Source organism: Channa argus, chromosome 6, assembly GCF_033026475.1.
Source record: "Channa argus isolate prfri chromosome 6, Channa argus male v1.0, whole genome shotgun sequence".
NCBI lineage: Eukaryota > Metazoa > Chordata > Actinopteri > Anabantiformes > Channidae > Channa > Channa argus.
The window spans coordinates 27,020,050-27,040,486 of NC_090202.1; the positions used below are offsets into that span (position 1 = coordinate 27,020,050).

A 20,437-nucleotide genomic window follows, 5' to 3' on the forward strand; every position below is an offset into this window, starting at 1 on the left:
ACACCTCCTCACATGACCATCAGCTACTTTTTATTACGTCAGAACAGGTTTTAAATTGGTTAATAATTTGGACAAAACAAATGTAGTAAAGGGTTGATATGTTATTTAGGTAACATTTCCTCAGGTCATAAAAATGATCTATCTGGTTTACTGTGACAGCTTTTCTCACAATTTTGAAAAATCACGAGGATCAATTCATAATAAAAATAATCATTAGTTGTAATCCAGTTTATGTAAAAATAAAAATTCCTACTGCATCCAACGAAAGTAAAAGCTTAGCTTTTTCATGCAACTCTATAACTCTGCCTACACACCAGTGCACAAATAATAATGATATCAAATACTAAACACACTGAACAAAGATTTAACTTTACAAAACTACAGCGTGATGCACTTTTCTGTAATCATTTCCGGAAAAAATAAGGCTCAGAAACAGTGTGTTTTTGAGGAGATGCCTGGGATGTTGGTTTTAATAACTTAGAAATCATTTATGTTACAGCGATACTACAGTAACAGTACAACAGAGTAAATGGAAGGAGCCACATTTACATCCAGTGGTGCTTGTTTGAATCCAGATGAGTTTTAAAACCAACAGATTCTGCCACAGCAGTGATGCACATCAGGCTCATTGGAATGACTCTGGGTTGGTGGCAAAAACACACATTCATCTGCTCGCACTGTTAAAACAGATGGGGGTGGCTCATTTTGCTGTTAATAGTTGGCAGAGGTTTTTACTGTCATTGGTCCAAATGCTGTGTCAGAGGGTTTTCCACCATGAGGGATGAAAACAAGCTGTGTGCAAAATAAACTGCTAAATAAATGCTGAAATCCTTATTGTTACAAGCACTGAGAGCCCAGTTGAGATAACAAGTGATTCAAAACCATAGCTGGCATGATCAAGACTTTGCCCCTGCAGGTCTGCATTACGGGGATTTTCCTGACCATCACATGTGGACATATTGTATTTACAATGGGAGCTTGAGGACAACATGGAGCTGAAACGTCAACCTGTGGGAAGTGTATTTCATCTGCTCTAATTGGTGGTAACAGCTTAGTCCCAGGACACCTGAACAACTGCAGGAAAGTACCTGAAAGAACATTTAACCGACAGCAAATTCCAGGCCACATTCATCCCAACAATCAGTTTACAAAGTCAATCTCATTTGTCTTTTGGGCAGTTTGCTTTGGGCAAACCGAAAACGTCTCTGTGACCAAAAGCCAGATAAAAGCAGTGACTTTTCAAATGTTGATTTTTTTTTTAAATGCACAAATCAACAGGTTTTGATCATTTTCAAAATGTAAAATCACTAACACAATCTGAACTACTGTAATAATTACCTGGTGAAGTGTCAGGTAACAATAATTCACATGCTGATTTTAAACTGAAAATGAATGGAAATGCAGGAAAATAAGGAAATAAACTTAGGAAATCTGCTTCGAATCTGACTGTGCAACCTGTACCATTTGCTTTTTTTGTGAAGACCGCTTTTTATTTCTCTGAAGATTTTTTTAAAACAAGGTTATTTAAAAAAAACAAACAATCAAAGAATCATTTGGACCCTAAAAGTCTATTTAAGGTCTGACATATAAACTCACACTCAAACACGAATCCAATAGAAAGTTGGAATCTGGAAGGTCTCCTGTCCCTAACGAACCTGGACCTGTATTTATCAAACTCCTAAATGGGAAAGTTTGGTAACAGCAGCCCTGAAGTTAAACAACCGTTTACTAAATGTCCTGAAAATGATCTTGAATTCAGGAGAAGAGTTGGTAAAAAGAAGAAAACGTTCTAAGACGAGTTCCACAGGAATTGCTCAAAGTACATGGATATTAATTTATAATTTGCTTTTATAATTATAATTTTAATATTTTAGAGGTGGTTACACCTGCTTTTTAATTTTTGTATTTCACAGTGGTTTAAACTATAACTTGCAGCTGCTTTTCACGCATTTGTTTCTAAATTCTGGTTTCTCACCTGATTGTTTGATCCCATCATCATTATAAACATCAGCAGATATGAGATTAATGATCAGTTGAGAGTAAAAGTTTTTTTGTTTTTTTAAACTTTGTTGTAAGTTGCTCATGCTCTGCAAAGAACGGCTTTTCCCTTTAGTGTGAATTGTAGACATTTGATAAATGACCAGCTCAGAGTTTGAACCTTGTGAAATTGTTTTTTTTTTTTAACTGTCAAATAAAAATATATAAAAGAAACATTTGAACTATTGACAGTAATTATTATGGTAATCAGCCTCTTCCCATTAACAGCAGTAAAAACCCATTTAAAACAAACAATTTGACAGGTGACAGATTTTCAGTCCGAATAAGACCAGTTTAAAGACCAGAAACACAAACCCTGACAGTGATGCTGAGGCGGCTGCTGGAGAAAACAAACTTGTTTGTTGGCGACCAGCGTTCATCGCTTTCCTCCCCTGAGTCTCAATCAAAAAATAAAGCTTTGTTCCTTCTTAAAAACTCCTGGAGGGGGTCAGGGGACAAAACCTTCAAATTCGTTACCAGTGTGTGAGGCGGGGCTGAAAGCAGCGAGCAGTATTTGTTACTCGTGACAGGTGAACGGGCTCCGCGCTGGTCTCATCTCAAACTGAAAGGAGCTGGTGAAGCTCAGACCCCATCGATCCACACATCACTCACAGCAGCATCTCTCCACCTCTCCTTCATATAGAAAATATAACACTATATTTTACAAGAGGACTAGGAGAACAGAACATCTATTATCTTACAAGAAACAGCGCACAGGCAAAGTATGTACAGCAAACGTGTTCCCACCAACCAAGGGTTTGTGAACAGACCAGTGTGAAACTGAACTCTGTGAATCAACGTGAGTCTGAATGTCCGATGGGAAAGAAACCGTCTACAGCTGCTGCAAAGTTTGCACTACGTCATCTTCGGCCAGTTTGCAGAGGGTCTGGATGTGAAGAACGCACGTTGGTTGATCCCTGACTGTCTGCGGTCAGAGCTTTGCAGGCAGTCAGGTGATCCTCATCAACGCACCTTTGCACTGACTGCACAGCGGGGGACATGGATGAATCGTCTGCAGCCTGGAAGAACTGCTCGTTACAAATACAAAGGGCTCATATACAACGTCTTTAATCACAAACTCAATTAGGATCTTTCTTCACAATTTTTAGAAGTACTGTAAAAACTTCAAAAAACACTGCACTGGGATGTTTCCTTCACATCAAGCTTGACCAGTTGGCCTTCAATTACAACTAAAGAATTATTAATTCAGCAGCTGAATCTTTTTAGTCTATAAGCTCTTTCATAATCATGTAGTGATTGTTTTTTGCCTGACGCTTCAAAAATCTAGAACTAGAAATTTAACATTTTTGGTTAAAAAAAAAAAAAACAATAAATATCAGAATTGTTTATTTTCCTATCGACCGATTAATCAGCTCATCTTAGAATCGGTATGTTACCGAGTTGTCATGTTTGAATTAAACCAGCAACGTGATGCTGTAAACTATAGTGCTGTTTACCACAGGTTGACGCGGAGCACCTGAACGCACCGTCACCGCTTTACCGCTTCAGTCAAAACACGTTGGGACCCAACTGCTTTCGGTCAGTGTGTGTCACCTTATTTTAACTGATGTCTCATTATTACTGTAGTTTGTGTACATTTGCTAAATTCTCTATTTCAGTGCAGTGAGAACAACTAAGAAAAAGTCACTGACTTGTGTAGTGATCCAGGATAAAACACAGTATGTATTTTGCTTAAAGCGTCTCACTCTCACACACACAGTTTGGGATTAATTTTTGCAGGATTTAAGGCGTCTCTCTGGATTTCTGAGTCCTTGTTTAGTTTGTGGCGCTCACTGTGCTTGTTTACATTTGATTATTTATCTTGACAATCATTGTAATGAGACACAGACGGAAAATACCGGAAGAGTGACGTGTTCCCGTGAGGACCACAGACACATTCACTTCCACTGAAGTGAAGCAGAAACTTCAGAGTGATACCTCAAACCCTGGGTGCAGACAAAGACCACAGAGTGCCGACAAATGCTCGACATCTAAACTTCCCCTGGAGGTTGCAAACTAGCCCCTGCCCCCTACTGGGAGGTTAATCTGTTCGGAGGATTTCTGGTGATTATCACCCAGACCAACTGTTTTCCTAACTTTAACCATCGACCCGTTTGCTTAATCCTATCCACCTTTAAAACAGGCTCCAACTTTCTGCTACTCCCTGACAAGGCCGTCTGCCCTCTTTGTCTGCAGCCAGATACTCCGGCAAATGAGTAAACGCTGTTTTTGTTGTGACGATCGTGTCCTGTCCTTCTAATCCTCAAAAGTGTTTGGTTGCACACTGGTACTCTCCTTGGTGGTGGGCTATTTTAAGTGCTATGAGAATGATGAATTACACCACAAACAGAATTGTGAGTCCAGTTTGCTCAGGCCCAGATGGGATGAATCCTCTACCTTCCTGTCACTAGGATCCACTGGAAAGATGCAAGTAACTCAAGAGTTCGGGGAAATGGTCCCGCCGACCTCGGGCTGTGTGCAAGTGCTGCCAGTCCTGCTGTGCGGAGGATTTGGGTCCAGCTGGCTGTTACAATGAGAGGAAATGAGCACTAGTGTGTGTGATGTACATCGTGTGATGGTGGATAGCACTCTACCACAAGCCAACGGCGAGGAGGAAGGGCAAGACAGGGCAGCAGGGAGGGGAAAAGGTGGAGAGATATCCAGTTTGAAAGGTGGTTTGTGGGTCAAAGGCCTGAAAGAAAAAGGTGAAACAAATAAGTGAGCGTTGTTCAGACAAACAGCCATCATGACTGCGGACTGTTCTGGACACAGTTTAAGGAGTCTGTCTGGGCGCCCACTTCCTCCTCCTTTTCTTCCACCTCCTCAGGATGTAAGGGGCCATTGTACCTGCCCTGCTTGCCTGATTCTGCACTGTCCCTGGTCAAAGAAGGACTTCCAGCCCCAGGCTTTGCTAGGCCTCTGGAGGTCCGGTGTCCATTAGAAGGAGACAGGCTGCGGCCCCTCCCTTTTTCCTGAGCATCACCATCAGCCCTCCGCTCCACCACAAAAGACTTTTTAGCCGTCATCTTCTGTCTTCCCTCGTCTTCTTCCTCTTCCCCCTCTTCATCTTCTTCATCCTCACCGTCATCATCATTATCATCATCATCGGAGTCTATGCGGTTGAGTCTTTTGCGGATTGGCCGATCCTCCTCTGATGAAGACTCAGAGTCTTCTGACTCTTCCTCGTCTTCATCATCTGTTGAAGGGCGGCGTTTCTTCAGCATCAGAGCGAGACGTTTGCGCCGCTGCTCTGACAGTATCTCTCTCCTTTTACCTCTGCCCATGTTCTCCACATCCTCTTCTTTGTCTGTCCTCTTTAACCTCCTCTGCTTGTCTCTGTCCACCTCCTCCAATAGTTTCCTTTTCAGCCTCCTCCCTCTGTCTCTGTCGTCCTCTTCGTCGTCGTATCTCCTCCGCTTGGCTCTCGTCCTGTTTCTCCGGAGGTCTTCCTCCTCTCTTCTCCTCCTGTTCCCTCTCCTTTTCCGGGCATCTTCCTCCTCATCTTCATAATCCTCCTCGTCCTCAGAGTCTCTGGAAGAAGGCGACACTAAAGGGAAAAGAAGGAAGGATTTGTTGTTCGGTTTCATTTCCTGACCAAAGACAACAACACAAATATGTGCACAGGAAACAACGACTTAGAAACTACATCAGGATTCATTAGAGACCTTATAGCATTACAGTCTTAAAGGCTAAAGGAAGCACAACATAACATGAGGCTAGCAAACGATATTTATAATGTATTGGAACCAGGACCTCTTGAAAAAAACAAATGTCAGATTTATTTAATTTCAAAATATTAAACATTTAGTTACAGAACTTGGTTCCCTACAAGTCAAAATTTTGATTAAATTTGATGGAAGAGGAAAAGACTGACGTTCACTGTAGTCACTGGAGAGATGGTCTTTGCGTGGTCTGCTGTGGAGTTTGACCTTGTCTCTGTTGGTGGAGGCACGGGAGTTGTCCGACGACTCAGATGTCTCGCGGTAGTTGACCTGCTGCCGCTGACCCCGCCTCAGACCTTGCCTCTTTTTGTCGGCGTCGTGGTCTGACAAGTCACTGAACTGATTCGAGTCTGAACAGAGACGTACAGAGGCAGTAAACATTTGCACATAGGGATCTTAAATAATTATTAGTCGTTCGGTAAGTGAAAAGGTTGATCCCGTCCTGTTGTTCAGCCAATTTCATTCTTTACCTCAGATTATGACCTCCCTTGTCCACCTGGACACCTGTTTCCACGTTCCACAACCAGTTCCTCAGTATATTTACAGGACTAGCACAGGTTCTTCTGTCACATTTGCCATTGTTGCCAAAGCTTTTCCATTTTTTCAAATTGAAACTACTGTCATCACTAAATCTGTCAGCTTGGCTTTGTGCGTCTTTGCTTTCTATTTTAACACCAACCCGTGACACAAAATAATGTTTTGTAAAATGGAGCATGTTGATCTGTAAGTTGAACAAAAGACATTTGAAGACAAACACCCCTTTGGACCCTAGGAATTTCTGTGGGACATTTTATAATCATGACTGTCGGAGCAAAATTAAAATTATGGCTGCAATCAACGATGGATTAATCTGCACCTTTTAGAATTTTTTGCAGTCCATAAAATATCAAAAAATGGCCGTCCCAACTTCCTCCGATAATAAACACTCATTTAAAAAGCTAGAACCACATTTTTTTCATTGTTACTTACTAGTACTTCGTAGTTAATCCCTAAAGTGATCAAGTGTAATTAAATTGACTAATCAATTCAAAATGACCTGTAACAGCAACAGCTCCGTTAACAAAACTGATTTGTTTCCACTCTCCTGATTTAATGTTCAAACTACCAGATTTGATTGCACACATTAACGCAGCTACACAACAGTACTGGAAGAAAATAAATCGGTCTTGTGGGTTTCCCCTCATCATGCACGCACCCATGTCTTCATTGCTTTCTTCCTCCTCTTCTTCAGAGGAGTGCCGCCGCCGCCGCCTCAGTCTTTTTCTGCCCCTGTGCTGGGTCCGGGTTGGTCGGTGTTTAGGCACCCCCCTCAGCGCACGTCGAGGGCGTGTACCACTGCCCAAGCTGCCCACATCGCTTCCCGCATCTTCTTCATCCTCGTCATCATCCACCCCCGATACACCAAAATCTTCGTCCTCTGAGCTGTAAGAGAACGAGGACGAGAGTAATCCAACATATTGACAACAAAGAGAAGAGTTTTCCCTCACAGAAATAAAACGCTGTGTGTGTGTGTGTGTGTGTGTGTTACCTGTTACTGAGCATGAACTCATCTTCGCTCTCAGCTGCCGTGCTGTCACTCTCTAGGTCATTAAGTCTACGCTTTTTCCTGCTCCTGGGAGAATGCGCCTGGCTTCTGACTGGTCTCTGGCTCTGCTTCCCATCCTCTGTCAGGATGGTGGTGATGTCTTTGCCTCGTCCTGCTCCTACTAAAATAAAATAAAAGGAATTAAATTATTAATTAATAAAATAAAATAAAATAATTAATTAATTACATTTATTTTAAATGTATTGCTAGCTTTGGGTTCTCGGTGTAAACAATGTTATTTGCATCCTGCTTATATGTAGCCTGTGCAGAAACTGGATTCTCTTATTAACAAGCTGCTTTTTCTTTTGTGTAGGAAGAAATATTTGCCACTGTTACATTTAAACAAACAAATGTTTTTATTTTGTTTGTTTGCTTAACTTAAACTTTATTTTAAGAGTAGACCGTCTAAGTTACCATGCTAAATTTGACTGTGTAACTTTACCAACCTGGCACTGTGAACAATGAATGATCCAAAGAACTAATACCAGATTTGATTTTAAATATAGGATTTAATACATTAGGAATACATTTATTATGATTTTGTTATTTTGCACATGCATCAGCAGTAACTGGTAAATGGTGATAAAAAGTAGCAGCCTGGTAGCTCAATGGGTAGCAGGATGGGATGCAGAAGTCTGCGGGATCAAATCCCAGTGTACCAACAAGATGTGTCCCTGAGTGTGTCTGTGTATGTCTCTCTGTGGCCCTGAGATAGACCAGAGACCTGTCCAGGGTGGACACTGCCTCTCGTCCAATGACAGCTAAGATAGGCTCCAGCCCTCCCCACGACCCAAACAGTAGTGACAGATAATGGATGGATGGATAACCCACTCACCAACACAGAGATCTCTGAAGTCCTCCTCTATAGCCTCATCAATTGCATCATCAAAGTCATCAAACCTGCGACACACATGAAAAAGTAATATTGAAAATTTAAATACAAACAGAAACTATAGATTTAATCTATACTGATGTACTGAAGCATTTTGAGAGACACTGTAGGAGGTCAAATAACATATGGACTAGTACGTCCAGTTGGACAACTATTCGTGGAATCAACCAGCGAATGTTGGGTGAACATTTTTACTTACCTATGAATAACTGAAACGCTGAATGGATTATTCAAAATAAATCCCAAAGCCCTGCGTTTAGCCACACTCACCTGTAGCTGATGTGTTTCCTGGTTCTTGTTGATCTCCTTCCCAGATTTTTACTCTTTTTGGAATCTTTCTTCTTTGCAGACTTCCCCTCTTCCTCCTCATCTCCCTCCTTAGAGAGTCAAAACAACTTACTGGGTTGAAATTTAATGTTGTGGGCTTTAAAAGCTAAATAAAAACTTCGGCAGTTTAAACTGACATGCAAAATTCAAACAGCTCACTGTTCTGCTCCTTTTGGTTTACTCACAGGAATGATGTTCTCTACACTGATTCCCACGTAAACCAGCCGCTCCCTCCTGCAGACACAGGAGAACTGAGTCAAAATCCACTTGATTTTAGAATTTTCCAGAAAGCCCATCATAGTGAGTGTGTGTGTATGCGTGTGTGCGTACCTCCGCTCAGCTCGCTCTTTTTTCTTCAGAGCACTGTCCAGATTCTGCAACTGCTCCTCCAGTTTCTCACACAGCAGCTTCTGAATAAGAAAAGGAAGGAGAAAAGTACAAATCTGTCAGTGTGAAATGTTTTTTTTAGATTGTCTTACTTACTTAAGAACAGATTCATATCTTTGAAGACAAAAAGACAGTCAGATATGAACACTGAAAGATGTTTTACATAATGTAATCAATCAATCATTCCTCCTGTTCATACTGGGCACCGAGAGACCTTTTTCACATTGTTCAGTGCAAAATGGAATCAGTTGAGCATCTAAAGCCAACATGTGGCTTGGACACTCATACGTTAATATATATCTTTGAATTATATTCAATTAAAAGGGTTTTAAGTATAAAATTCTCAATTGATACTGATTCCCTGTTGAGATGAAGTGGAAGGAAAGTAACAAAAGAGGAACTTTCAAACTAAAAACAATGGATCTTTTCCAATGAGTGAGCTTGTAAATTTAATCTTTTATTGTCTTTACTTTTTTATTTTTGTTTTTTCTCCACAGACTGTTGGTTTCAACCCGTGTCAGTTACACTTGGAAGCATCATTTGGAGGGTTCTTACAAAGGGTTTTAAGAGTAGGAACAATCACAGCAAGCAAAACCTGTTTCACTGTTTATATATGCACCTGACTGTTGCTTTACACACTTGAAAATGTGAAACCAAGACTTGGTATATTGATTGATGTCACATTGTGAGCATGCAAATATTGGAAATACACTTTATGTTTACTATATTATCAAAATAAGGTTTTGGAAATAAGTCAGTAGTTAGTAGTGTAGTAAGGTCACTGGCATTCAACCAAATACCCAGCAATACTTTAAACTTAAACTTCTTTAACTTCAATCTGAATCAATCACTTCAGACAGGATTTTAAGTATTTCTCATGGCATGTTATTCAGTGTTTTACATAATGACTTGAGCTTTGACATCAGCTGGAATTTTACCCCCAAATTCTAAATAGATTTATAGTTTGATCAGAGACAACTTGTGCTTTCCCACACACTCACATGTTGGCAGGGTGGACAGAACCACTCTCCATCCGGAATCAACATGAGCGGCGGCCGCAGACAGGCAGTGTGGTATCCACTGTCACAAGAGTCACACAGAAGGATCTGAGAACACACACACACACACACACACACACACACACACACACAGACGTATATAAATAGAATAAAGTAAAATAAGTGATATAAAGCATTAATTCATTTTTTCAAAGTACAACTACTATAAACAAGACCCAAAGCATATTTTGCATTGTAAATTGTACTATTTTTAATTCCTGAATAAGATTCTAGATTTTTGTTTTGTATCTTTCACACAACCCCACATGCTCCTCTCTCACCAGTTCAGGGTGGTTGGGCAGGCCACAGTGACTGCAGGCATCTTCACTGGGAATCTCCTCTGATTTACATGATTCATCGGACTCGGTCCCTCCTTCACTCTCCTCCTCTTCTCGTTTCCTACCTCTGTCCTCTACCTCTAGTCCCTCATTGAGTTTGCGTCTCTTTGAGCGAATGTTGGACCAACGGGGGCGTCGATGCCTCCGTTTACCCTGAATTTGCAACAGAGAAAGAGAAATGGTGAAATAGAGCCATAAATATGAATAAGTGTTCTCTCATAGGACTTTATTACCCTTCGTTTCCTAATTTGTCCAACAGGATGTGTTTTTCTGTCTTTCTTTGTTGTTGGACTCTGCTGCTCCTCATCTTCCTCCTCGTCTTCCTCCTCCTCATCATCATCTTCCCTTGTTCTGTTAGGCAGTGCCTGTTTTCTTTGTTGTTTCTTGCTCTGGCTCTCAGCAGCCTTCGAGCTTGGCCTGCAGTTTGGCAAAGCAGATGATCTTCAAGAAAAAAGGTATAAATGGGGCTGAAATTATTAAACCAGCTGTGCACAAAATGTAAATGGACAATAAAATACAGAGTTCATTCTCTAATCCTTTAGTTTCTTTTTATTTTGTATTTTTGTATTAAATCACACATACCTGCAAATCCTTGCAGATCTTCTCAGCGGTTTTCCATCATCTTGTACCTCCTGCTCCCTCTCTTTCTCATCCTGCTCCCTCTCTTTCTCGCTCTCCTTTGCTCCTTTTTCCCTTAGCTTGTTTCTCCGGTGGGGAGGAATCTTTATCTTCAACCTGATTCCTTCTTTCTGGAGCTCAGAGGAGGCTTCCTCCAGGGGACGCTGCCTCTCTGATTCAGTGTCCTTCACCCTGACCTGGGATGCCAACCCACCATTGACCCCATCTCCCTGGTGGTCCTGCTGGTCTTTTTTATCTTTCTGCTCTACATTTAGAGGTGGAGTGGTCATCCCTGCTCTTGCTTCCAATTTCCCTAAAGTGCTTTCATTCTTGTCATGGTCATCTTCTCTTCTCCTCTCCTTCGTGTCATCCATGTCTTTCTGTTGATGACCACTGAGACCTGTTTTGGTCCCCTTGTATAGCAGTTCCTCTGCTGTTTTTTTACCCTGGTCTTCCAGCGAGTGTCTCTGCTGTTCCTGTGTCAACTGAGAGAGCAAGGAAGCACTTACAGAATGTGTTTTTCTCTCAAATGCTTTGGGTCGCTGATCAGACGATGACAACAGTAGCTTTCTGTCTGGCTGAGCTTCCATAGCTGCAGGAGGAGGACAAGTATGGGTTGCTACAGGCTCCCCTTCATGAAGTCCTTTTCTTACCAGTACTGACTGGCGGCTCACCTCTCTCTCGTCCTCCACAAGGCTGCAGCCCCGCTGGGCTGGGCTTGGCCCATTTTGTTCCTGCTGCTCAGCACTGGGGGTTCTGTGATGCTCAGATGAACTGCGAATGACCCCAACATGACCAACAACACTGACTTGACCTATGACCCCTATGACGCCATTGTGACCCTCCTTGTGCGGCAGGAGGAGAGATGCTCTCCCGTTGGTCAGTTCCTGGCTTGATGTAGTGACCACAAGCTGCTGCTGTGGGTGTGGTGATGCAGTTGGCCCACCAGAGGGTGCTAATAAGTTTGGTACCTTCCCTTCTCTTCCGTGACTGTCCTTGTTCTGGATAACAGATGGATTACAAACAATAATACTACTGCTGCTATTGTTGTTAAGGTGATTGCTGTGGTAGCTCTCAGCAAGCTTAAGCTCCCTCTTCTTCAGTGGTATCTTAGCCTGCTGGTTGCTCCTGACAACTGCCCGCTCTGCTTCCTCTTCCTTGCTCATTTCCTGTTTCGTCACTGTCACACCTGGTGCCATCACAACGGACACAGCGTTTTTTGGGGCGTCAACATCCCTTGATTCTGATTTGATTATGGTGGTTATCGTGCTCACACGGTTATCGAAGAAAGGGGGTTTGCTGTCCTTCTCTTCTTTCAACTCAGCTTTAGTGTTTTCCCACTTGATCAGCTGTGACTGTTCCTGCTCTAGCACTGCAAAACAAGACAAAACAATTATAGTTTGTAAGTAACAAGCACAGCCATAATCAAAATGAGAATCAAATAAAAGTAGAGCTGATGATCGGGGTAGGACGATCTGAGCTGGTAAAGAAATATCGTTCAAGGTATCTTCGATTCTTCTTGTATCTGGCAGGTAAAAATAGTAAAAATAGCTCTACTCCTGCTCTGTGCTACAGTCTTCTGTAGTTTGAGTCCAGATAAGGACCTTTCTTTATAGCCCATCCCCACCAACTATCTCAAGTCATTTTTCTTTTACTTTACAAAGAAAACAAATACTCCATTTTCAACAGTTTATATAAATCGAACACAATCACATTCAATCATCTATTTATCTTCATTAAGTGGATTTAATCTTGTACCTTGTTTTAGGGGTTTCTCGTCATTTACAGGGTCGACCTTCTTACTACCAATACTTTCCTCTGACGTCTTGGAGGGTTCGGGTTTGGTTTCTCCCATGGCCTCATCTTCTAAAATCATCACACACACAAATCTGTGCTATGATAAAAATGGACTTGCAGTCCATCACAAACAAACTTGGCCTCTTTGATATTTTAAGTTATATTTATCAATTTTTTAACCGTTATTTTGTCTTTTTTGTTAAAATAAGATACTCTTAGCTGTACTGTATCATGGCTATATAATAACAAAAACTCAAACAAGATATTCATAAACACTTTAACTGTGTTTCGACTGACATGAAGGAGATAATGTGACCAGAATAATATTGTCTCCCTATTAAAAATATGAAATTATAACTAACATGTTAGTCCTAATCCACCTTTACAATCCAAACCAGTGTTTATTATTGATGCAACATACCTGCATCTTTCTCTGTGGGGCTGGTGCTCCTGGATCCAGCCTGGTTGAGGTGTCGGTCCTGATTCTGGTTTGGATCAATCTGGGCCTTCAACAGCTCCAGCGCCTCAGCCAGGTCATTACGAGTTCTACGAGAAGAGTTTGGATAAGTGGCTCAAACAAGAAAACAAAAACCCGAGACAGATAATTGATATTTCAAAAGAAAAGAAATAAAGAGACTACTTTTAGCTAATCTTGCAAATTTGCACTGGCATTTAAATTAGCATTTTAACCCTAACCCAACTAAAATCCACATTGAGACACACAGAGAAAACCATAACAATGGATCCAGGCACAGACATCGACCGGATTAAAAAAAGAGAACTACCTTACGATGCACTTCCAAGTGGACCCATCCAGGTCGTCTTGCTCCTCAGTGTACAACCGAATGTTCTGCTCCTGGTCCAGCTGAAGCCAGTACATCAGCCCCTGACGGTCCCGTCCTACAGGCTGTAGCCGCATCTTCTCTGGGTCTTCTTCATTGATTGCCATTTTAAACTTGAGGTTGTCATCAAACTGACACTCACAGAGATACTGACAGATAAATAATATTCATGTGTGGAAAGAACAGGAGGATGACAGTCGAAAGGAGAAAAGATACAATAAGACATGGTTATTGGGGTTGCCGCATCAACTGTTAAGGTTTCAACCTTTTGGAAACACGAGTTACCGTGAATAACATTAGGGCTTTTCATACTTTGAGAATGCTTGACTTGCATTCCATGGACATCTCCTGGTAGCCCTTCTGTTCCAGCTCCCAGGCCCAGGTGTTGTTCAAGTCCTGGCAAACCTACAGGAAACAATTATAGATAGTCACAGCATTCAAAAACAGGCAGCTGTAGTTCAGCTGGTAAGGCCCATGGCCCTAAGGATCACCACAGGTTCGATCTCCAGTCCCGGCTACACGTCGAAGTGTCATGGGCAAGATGCTGAACCCCAAGTTGCTCCTGGGGAGTCAGGTGAGCACCTTGCATGGCAGCCGCCCCCATTGGTGTGCGAGTGTGTGTAAATTGGTGAATGGGAATCAACATTGTAAAGCGTTTTGGATAAGAGTGCTACATAAGTGGCCATTTACCATTCTTAACACTGCTATGTTAGGCTTTATCTTCTTTTATGTGCAAGGCTCTAAAAGTCATTGGCATTCCACACCAAACACACCTGGAGCCCTTACCTTAGCAAGGTATTTTTCCCAGCGGTCAGAAGTCACAGACCTCCCCAGCTTTCTGAGCAGCTTCACATGGAGCTCCACAAGAGGTTTAGGAACTGGAAAACACACAAAGATTAGAAACATTACAGTGCTCATCTTTACTTTTTACATGTCCCTTCAAGTCCAGTGTCAACAAAGATTCATGCTGCTAAAGTGTAAGCAAAACTTGATAGCCAGCTGCAAAATTGCTGTTTTGTTTTGTTTTTTTCCTATAGCTGACCTTTATCTCAGTTGTTAGGTGGGAAAAGGTGAAAGATCTTTTCTCTTTTGAGGATCAATTTTATCCCAAAACCAACGACGACGTTGAAATATTTGTGTGTTCAACAGTTTTAGTTTATTCTGTCATCTATTTGTAGATTATCAGTCACTGTTCAGATAAGTTAATGCTCAACACTGTGATTAATTCTTTACACAACACTGAATTTATAAATGATTACTTTACTGAAACAGCAGCTACACAACTCAATAGCTAAGTATTTCAAAATGTCCAATGATGCGATGTGCTAATGCATTCATATATTGTACTCATATACATATATTTCAATAATCAGTGTATTTCCTTTTTGGGGGGGTTATAACTGCTTGTTTCGTTGATGTAACTTATAAACTAAATATTGTTTGGGTTTGTAGGATTATTTGGTCAAACAAGCATTTTGACAGTGGAGAGCTGTAAGCGGGTTCTTTCTTTCTTTCTGTTTTCTACATTAAATCGTAAATTGTCTAATCCAAAGTAAATTACATCTGACTTTTGATTATTGCTGTCATGACACTGTTATGACTATTTGTACTACCTTCAAAATGAAAATAAATAAATAAATATCCAATGACAGCTTGTAACTAAAACCAACTTTGGACCATAAAGCAAACAAACAAGCATGCTTCTAAGACTTTTTATGGAGCCCTTACAGTTCCAGGAAATAGTATTTTTTAGTTGAGATTTTCAACGTTTTACTCACTGTCCCAGCTAACCCAGTTAAAAATATTATAACAAACGATGGCTTTTTGTTTGTTTGTTTTGTTTTTTGGAGGAAAGCCTTTTTCCTAGTATGTACCATCGTTTTTTAAAAGTTTAAACTCGTTTAAAACCCATACGGTCGTTTAAAACACTCACCAGTAATCTGATGATATGATATCCCCCACAAGGTCTTCTAACCATCTGGATGCCAAAATGTTTAGTTCACTCACGGATAAAATATGTTTCTAACCATTTTCCCCCAAAGGCGACAATGTTTGCGAATCAAAACAAAGATGGCGTCCGGCTGACTCTTAGTATAATCGCAATGTGGGAAAACGGGTTAAAAATAAATTTTAATTGTCCAGAGGACACAATTTAACCATCCAGAAAGTTAAAAGATTCTCTGTGGGTCATTGAAATGCCATCAGAATAGCGGAATGTGCACTAAAGCATCTTTTGGGTTTTAAACAAATTCACCGGTTACCTGAGTTTACCAGAAACTCATACTCAGCTCTGTGAGGGAGTGTATGCTAATACATAAAGGACACAAATAAGCAAATTCAACTAACGGTAACGGAGAACTGTCGAACTGACAAGCAAGCTTTGCTGACGCTCTTACGGAGCTACAAACGTTAACACACCAGCTAACGTTATTGTTCTTAAACGTTTCTTTGGGATAACTAACAAATCAGTAAATTGGCTGTAGGCGTTTTACTTTGACTACAACTTGACGGAATCTTTTATGCTACTTAGCTAGTTGGTTAGCAAGCTACCGAATCCGTGCTGCGCATGTGCAGATTTGACAGCCTACTCTCCCACTGCTCAAAATATAACATCCACTGTTTCTAGCTAACATCCCTCGCTCAGTTATGACAGCGATCTAACTTACACATTAGAGGGAGAATATATTCGCTTTTAGCCCACGACGAACACGTAAACACATGGGACACTGGTGTCGTTCCAGTTCGACTGCCTGTGAGGCAAGGCCGGTGAAAAATTACACCTGACAACACTCCGGAGCTAGCTGCCTGCCTGTGTGTGGTCACTCGGCAGTGCTGCATCATGGCTCCCACACCAAGTTTGTGAGCGTTAACAGATCAATATCTGCCTTGACAACATTATCGACGACCTGTCACTTAACTGGGACTAAAACCCCTCGGGGTATCGTGCCAAATTTTGTACCTCGGTTTATATCCGTTTGCCACAACTTTAGGAACAATAGAACAAAACAGAGCAAAGTGAGTGGAATCCGGACTGGGGGTTAGCTTTGTGTTACCAGCCTACCTGATCTGTCTTGACAAAGGTTTCTACAGAAACTTGGACTAAACCCTGGCTGTGTTTCTAGCTACAAACTGACTCTGACCCGGGCCAAAATGTGTCACTGCCAGTAAGAAAGCACAGACTAAACACACGATCCGATGCTGCTCTGTCGCGCCACACACACACATACACATAATATTTTTCGTCACCATCATCACGATGATGGTGATGGGGGGTAGTGGTAGTGGTAGTGGTAGTGGTGCCCCCCCCCTCTCCTTCGGTTTCAAGTGTCGCAGCTTTCCACCACTTCTTGGCCCCGCCACTACTATCACCGATCTCTCACCTGTAGTTTTGTCCCGCAGATACCTCTCCATCTGCGGGAAAGTCATCTCGGGAAGGTCCAACGCCGCTCCATATCGCTCCAGAAATGAACAGACCTCCGCAAAGCTCGGGCAGAGCGCCGGGCCGGAGCTTCTCACCACCGCCGGAGCAGCCATCTTTCCAAGCGGAGAGAAACAGGACGGGAGGGCCCGCTGCTAGGATGCGACTTGTGCGAACGAAATGAATGGAGGGAGTGAAGTATCTAACGGGTTCAAGCTGGAACGTGCAACAGCCTCTAGCTTCCGGATATGATTTTCAAAATAAAATCGTTTCGGGCGTACGTTCTGGGTTCATCAAAGACCAGAAAATAAGTATAATCGGGGAAAAAGGGCTCTGATATTCTGCTTAGGCAAAACATTTTTTACGGTTTGGAAATAGTCCATTCAAACTAGAAAAAGTATTTCCAAAAACAAAATTCAGTGTGAATGCTTTGGTGCTGAAAGGATTTTCCCCCAAAAAAGGTGAAAAACCTCAACTGTTTATGCTCAAATAGCTGAAACGAAATGTCGCTTTCTTATATAGTGGTTAGGCAAACTTCAAATACAATTAGCCTTAAACACTTCAAAGGCAGGCAATTGAAGGGGCAATTATGTGATGTCATCGATGACGCAATACGTTTCCTAAACTATAAACGATAGTAAAAAGCCGCATTCAAGCCATAATGTCGTTTATTCGTTGAACGTTTTGAAGTCTGAACTGTGTTTCTAGCTGAAAGTATGCTGAAATAGTTAGGCGCCAAATATGAATAATAATAAACATCAGGATATTATTACTGTGAATACTCCAGCATAAACGTCGTGCATTGGAAACTACTACCAAATACCTGTTATGTAACCCTGAGTCATTGTCAGAATAATGTAAATCATATTATTGGATTATTTTTAATGTAATCATCAGTACTGTTGAAGGTGGTATTGGTAGACATAACTTTATGTACTGCCAGGTGGAATATATAATACTTTAGTATGATATACAGATATAAGAGTCTGCATCTCCTAGTAAGGCAAAGTAAAAGTTATATAAAATATAAAATCTCTAGTTATACTTTCAAACGATACTAAAGTGCTAAATAACTATTTGATATAAATAATAAGCTATAAATGATATATATCATATTATTATGAAATAAACTATTGAGCATAATGGGCGTTTTTCTTGGCAATTTTTGTACATTTTTATTCTAATACATTTTTTCATATACAAACGTTTTCCAATGCAAAAGTTTTATTTGTAAGGTAGTATTTCCAAACTTTTAGTTCGGAAGATTGTCACACAACTGAAATGTTGTTTTCTTTAATTGTTTCTTAAATACAATCTGCGCTCTATTGCCTAAACGATTTCTCTTCCGGTATCTCTGTACGTGTTTTGCAGCAGCTTGACGGAGCTACGAGAAGCTGGGAGGACCAGAAAGGCAGGAGCGAGAAAAGCCCAGAATTCATCGCGACAGAACAACATCAACAACAGTTGAGTTGGTTGTGGTTTTGATTCTGTTTCCAGCGTCGTAAAATCACCGTTCATTAGGCTACCACAAACATAAAGACACCTAAGATAGCTGTGAAACGTGGATACAAATACATACTGAAGTGTAATTTCTAATTATTTGTTTGTACGGTGTAGTTGCTACGACAGCTTGTTTTCTTTAAACACATTCTGTTGCTCAGTGTGCTGCATGGTGCGCAGATAGTCACACCGCACAGGAAGATGCTGAACTTATGGACCGTTGGAAACATCTCACAATCAGGAAAAGACATTTCAAATTTTCTCAGAAAAATTAGTAAACCATTTGTTGTTTAACCTAAGACGATCGAGTTCGTGAGAAGGCTGAGAGTTGTGAACATGTTATATCCTCTTTGGACTTGACAGAAAATCTTGTAAAAACCTTAACCCTCTGAACCCATTTAGCATTTTGCTTTACCAGCACATTAAACATTATCTAAAAACTGTCATTTAACTGTCGTTTTGTTATGTAGCCTATTGGTTGATTTCTATGGATTTTTTTGCAGGACTACTAATTAGAGTTTTATGTTGATCAGAATTTTGTACAAATCAATTTTGCTGTAAATTCCATCAAAACCGCGATTTAAACCAAAGTAACCATTTGATATTTTAATCAAACATTTTTATCAATTCAATCAGCTAGTTACTGTACATCAGTTGAAATTCTTTATTAGCTTCTCATGCTTTTTTGGGTTTTAAGCTCTCTTGGTGCCTGTAGATTCACTGTTTACATCACTAATCCTCATTCAGTAATGAATCATGAATCAGTAATGAAATTATAATTTTTACAATTAGTTATTAAGGAGCTCTTGTCTCCAAAGCAACTTATAAACAAGGAGCACAAACCAGGGGCAACTTGGGGTTCAGTGTTATGCCCAAAGGCAATTCAACACATGGCCAGGAGGAACCAAAAGTTGAACCACTGACCTTGGGGTTTGTGAATGGCTGCTCTACCAACTGAGCCACAGCCACAGAAAAAGTTTGCATCCCTCTGCATGCTATTTCAGTGTAAGGGGATCTGCAACCTACCTTCTGAAAACCCATCATGATAACAATACAGAATCAGCTAATACAAATACTAATAGTTTCATCATCAGAAGTAATGGAAATGGTCAAAGAGTGTAAAAATATAAGCTTTAGTAAAATAATGAAAATTATGTCAGTGCAAAAGTTTGCACCCCCCTTGATAAATTAATTACAAATTACATGTAATTTCTGATGAAGGAACATTTGTACCAGCTGAATGTGCATTAAATATTATGTCAATGGAAAACATATCTTGTGTTACTCCTTTTTTCATTTCAAAATAAGGGTATACAAACATTGCCCCCAACTGTGTTTAGCCTTAATATCACAAACCACAAATTTGTCCCATGGGGCTTTACAGTCTTTACAATGTCCATCATCTGTTCAGTGTCAACACCAAAGTAGTGAATTTAGATTTCAGTTACTGCTGGGATCATTTTCACTGTAATCAGTGATTTGTAACCTTTTAGCTTAAACAAAACCTTTCAAAAGGCACCATGTCACCTATTGTTTGCAGTAAAGTATGTTTTCTCCAAACACTGAATGGATTAATTATAGAGCCATAATTCAAAATTCACTCAAAGTTACTTTTAAAGCAGATATTCTATTGTTCCCTCTTATGCTGTTATCTCACAACCATTTATTTTGTTATTCTGAACCAAACCCGTAAATTACTGCTTTTGTATTATGTTCCCAATCAGCACATAGCAGTTCACTTCAGCATCGGTTACATAGCCATGATCATTTGAGACCCAAGACATCTTTAATTGTGCAGGGCACAGACCACACAGTGGGACCTGGGAGGATCTTAGCCACCGTGTAAATAAATGTGAGCTCACAAAACATAATTTTCTCATTGGCCCTGAGTCTGTACATTAATGAAAGTGAGTAGG

General features: G+C 40.7%; 1 protein-coding gene across 6 annotated transcripts; it reads right to left on the reverse strand.

Annotated features, from left to right (window-relative positions):
- Positions 1 to 438: 438 nt before the first annotated feature.
- Positions 439 to 17,222, reverse strand: rsf1a (remodeling and spacing factor 1a). Of its 6 annotated transcripts, none has more exons than XM_067507320.1 (18): positions 16,984 to 17,222; positions 14,390 to 14,481; positions 13,916 to 14,008; positions 13,547 to 13,752; positions 13,183 to 13,307; positions 12,723 to 12,830; positions 10,929 to 12,336; positions 10,580 to 10,763; positions 10,290 to 10,499; positions 9,952 to 10,056; positions 8,894 to 8,973; positions 8,749 to 8,797; positions 8,507 to 8,613; positions 8,180 to 8,244; positions 7,288 to 7,462; positions 6,955 to 7,181; positions 5,912 to 6,109; positions 439 to 5,584 (listed from the first exon to the last, which is right to left on the reverse strand). In XM_067507320.1, the coding sequence occupies exons 1-18, from the start codon at positions 17,135 to 17,137 to the stop codon at positions 4,782 to 4,784; spliced, it is 4,389 nt and encodes a 1,462-aa protein (XP_067363421.1). In that variant the 5' UTR covers positions 17,138 to 17,222; the 3' UTR covers positions 439 to 4,781. The 6 variants fall into 6 exon arrangements, with proteins under 6 accessions (XP_067363421.1, XP_067363418.1, XP_067363420.1 ...); XM_067507317.1 differs by having other exon boundaries at positions 7,288 to 7,465; positions 10,580 to 10,787; positions 12,723 to 12,827; positions 16,984 to 17,221; XM_067507319.1 differs by having other exon boundaries at positions 7,288 to 7,465; positions 16,984 to 17,221.
- Positions 17,223 to 20,437: the final 3,215 nt, after the last annotated feature.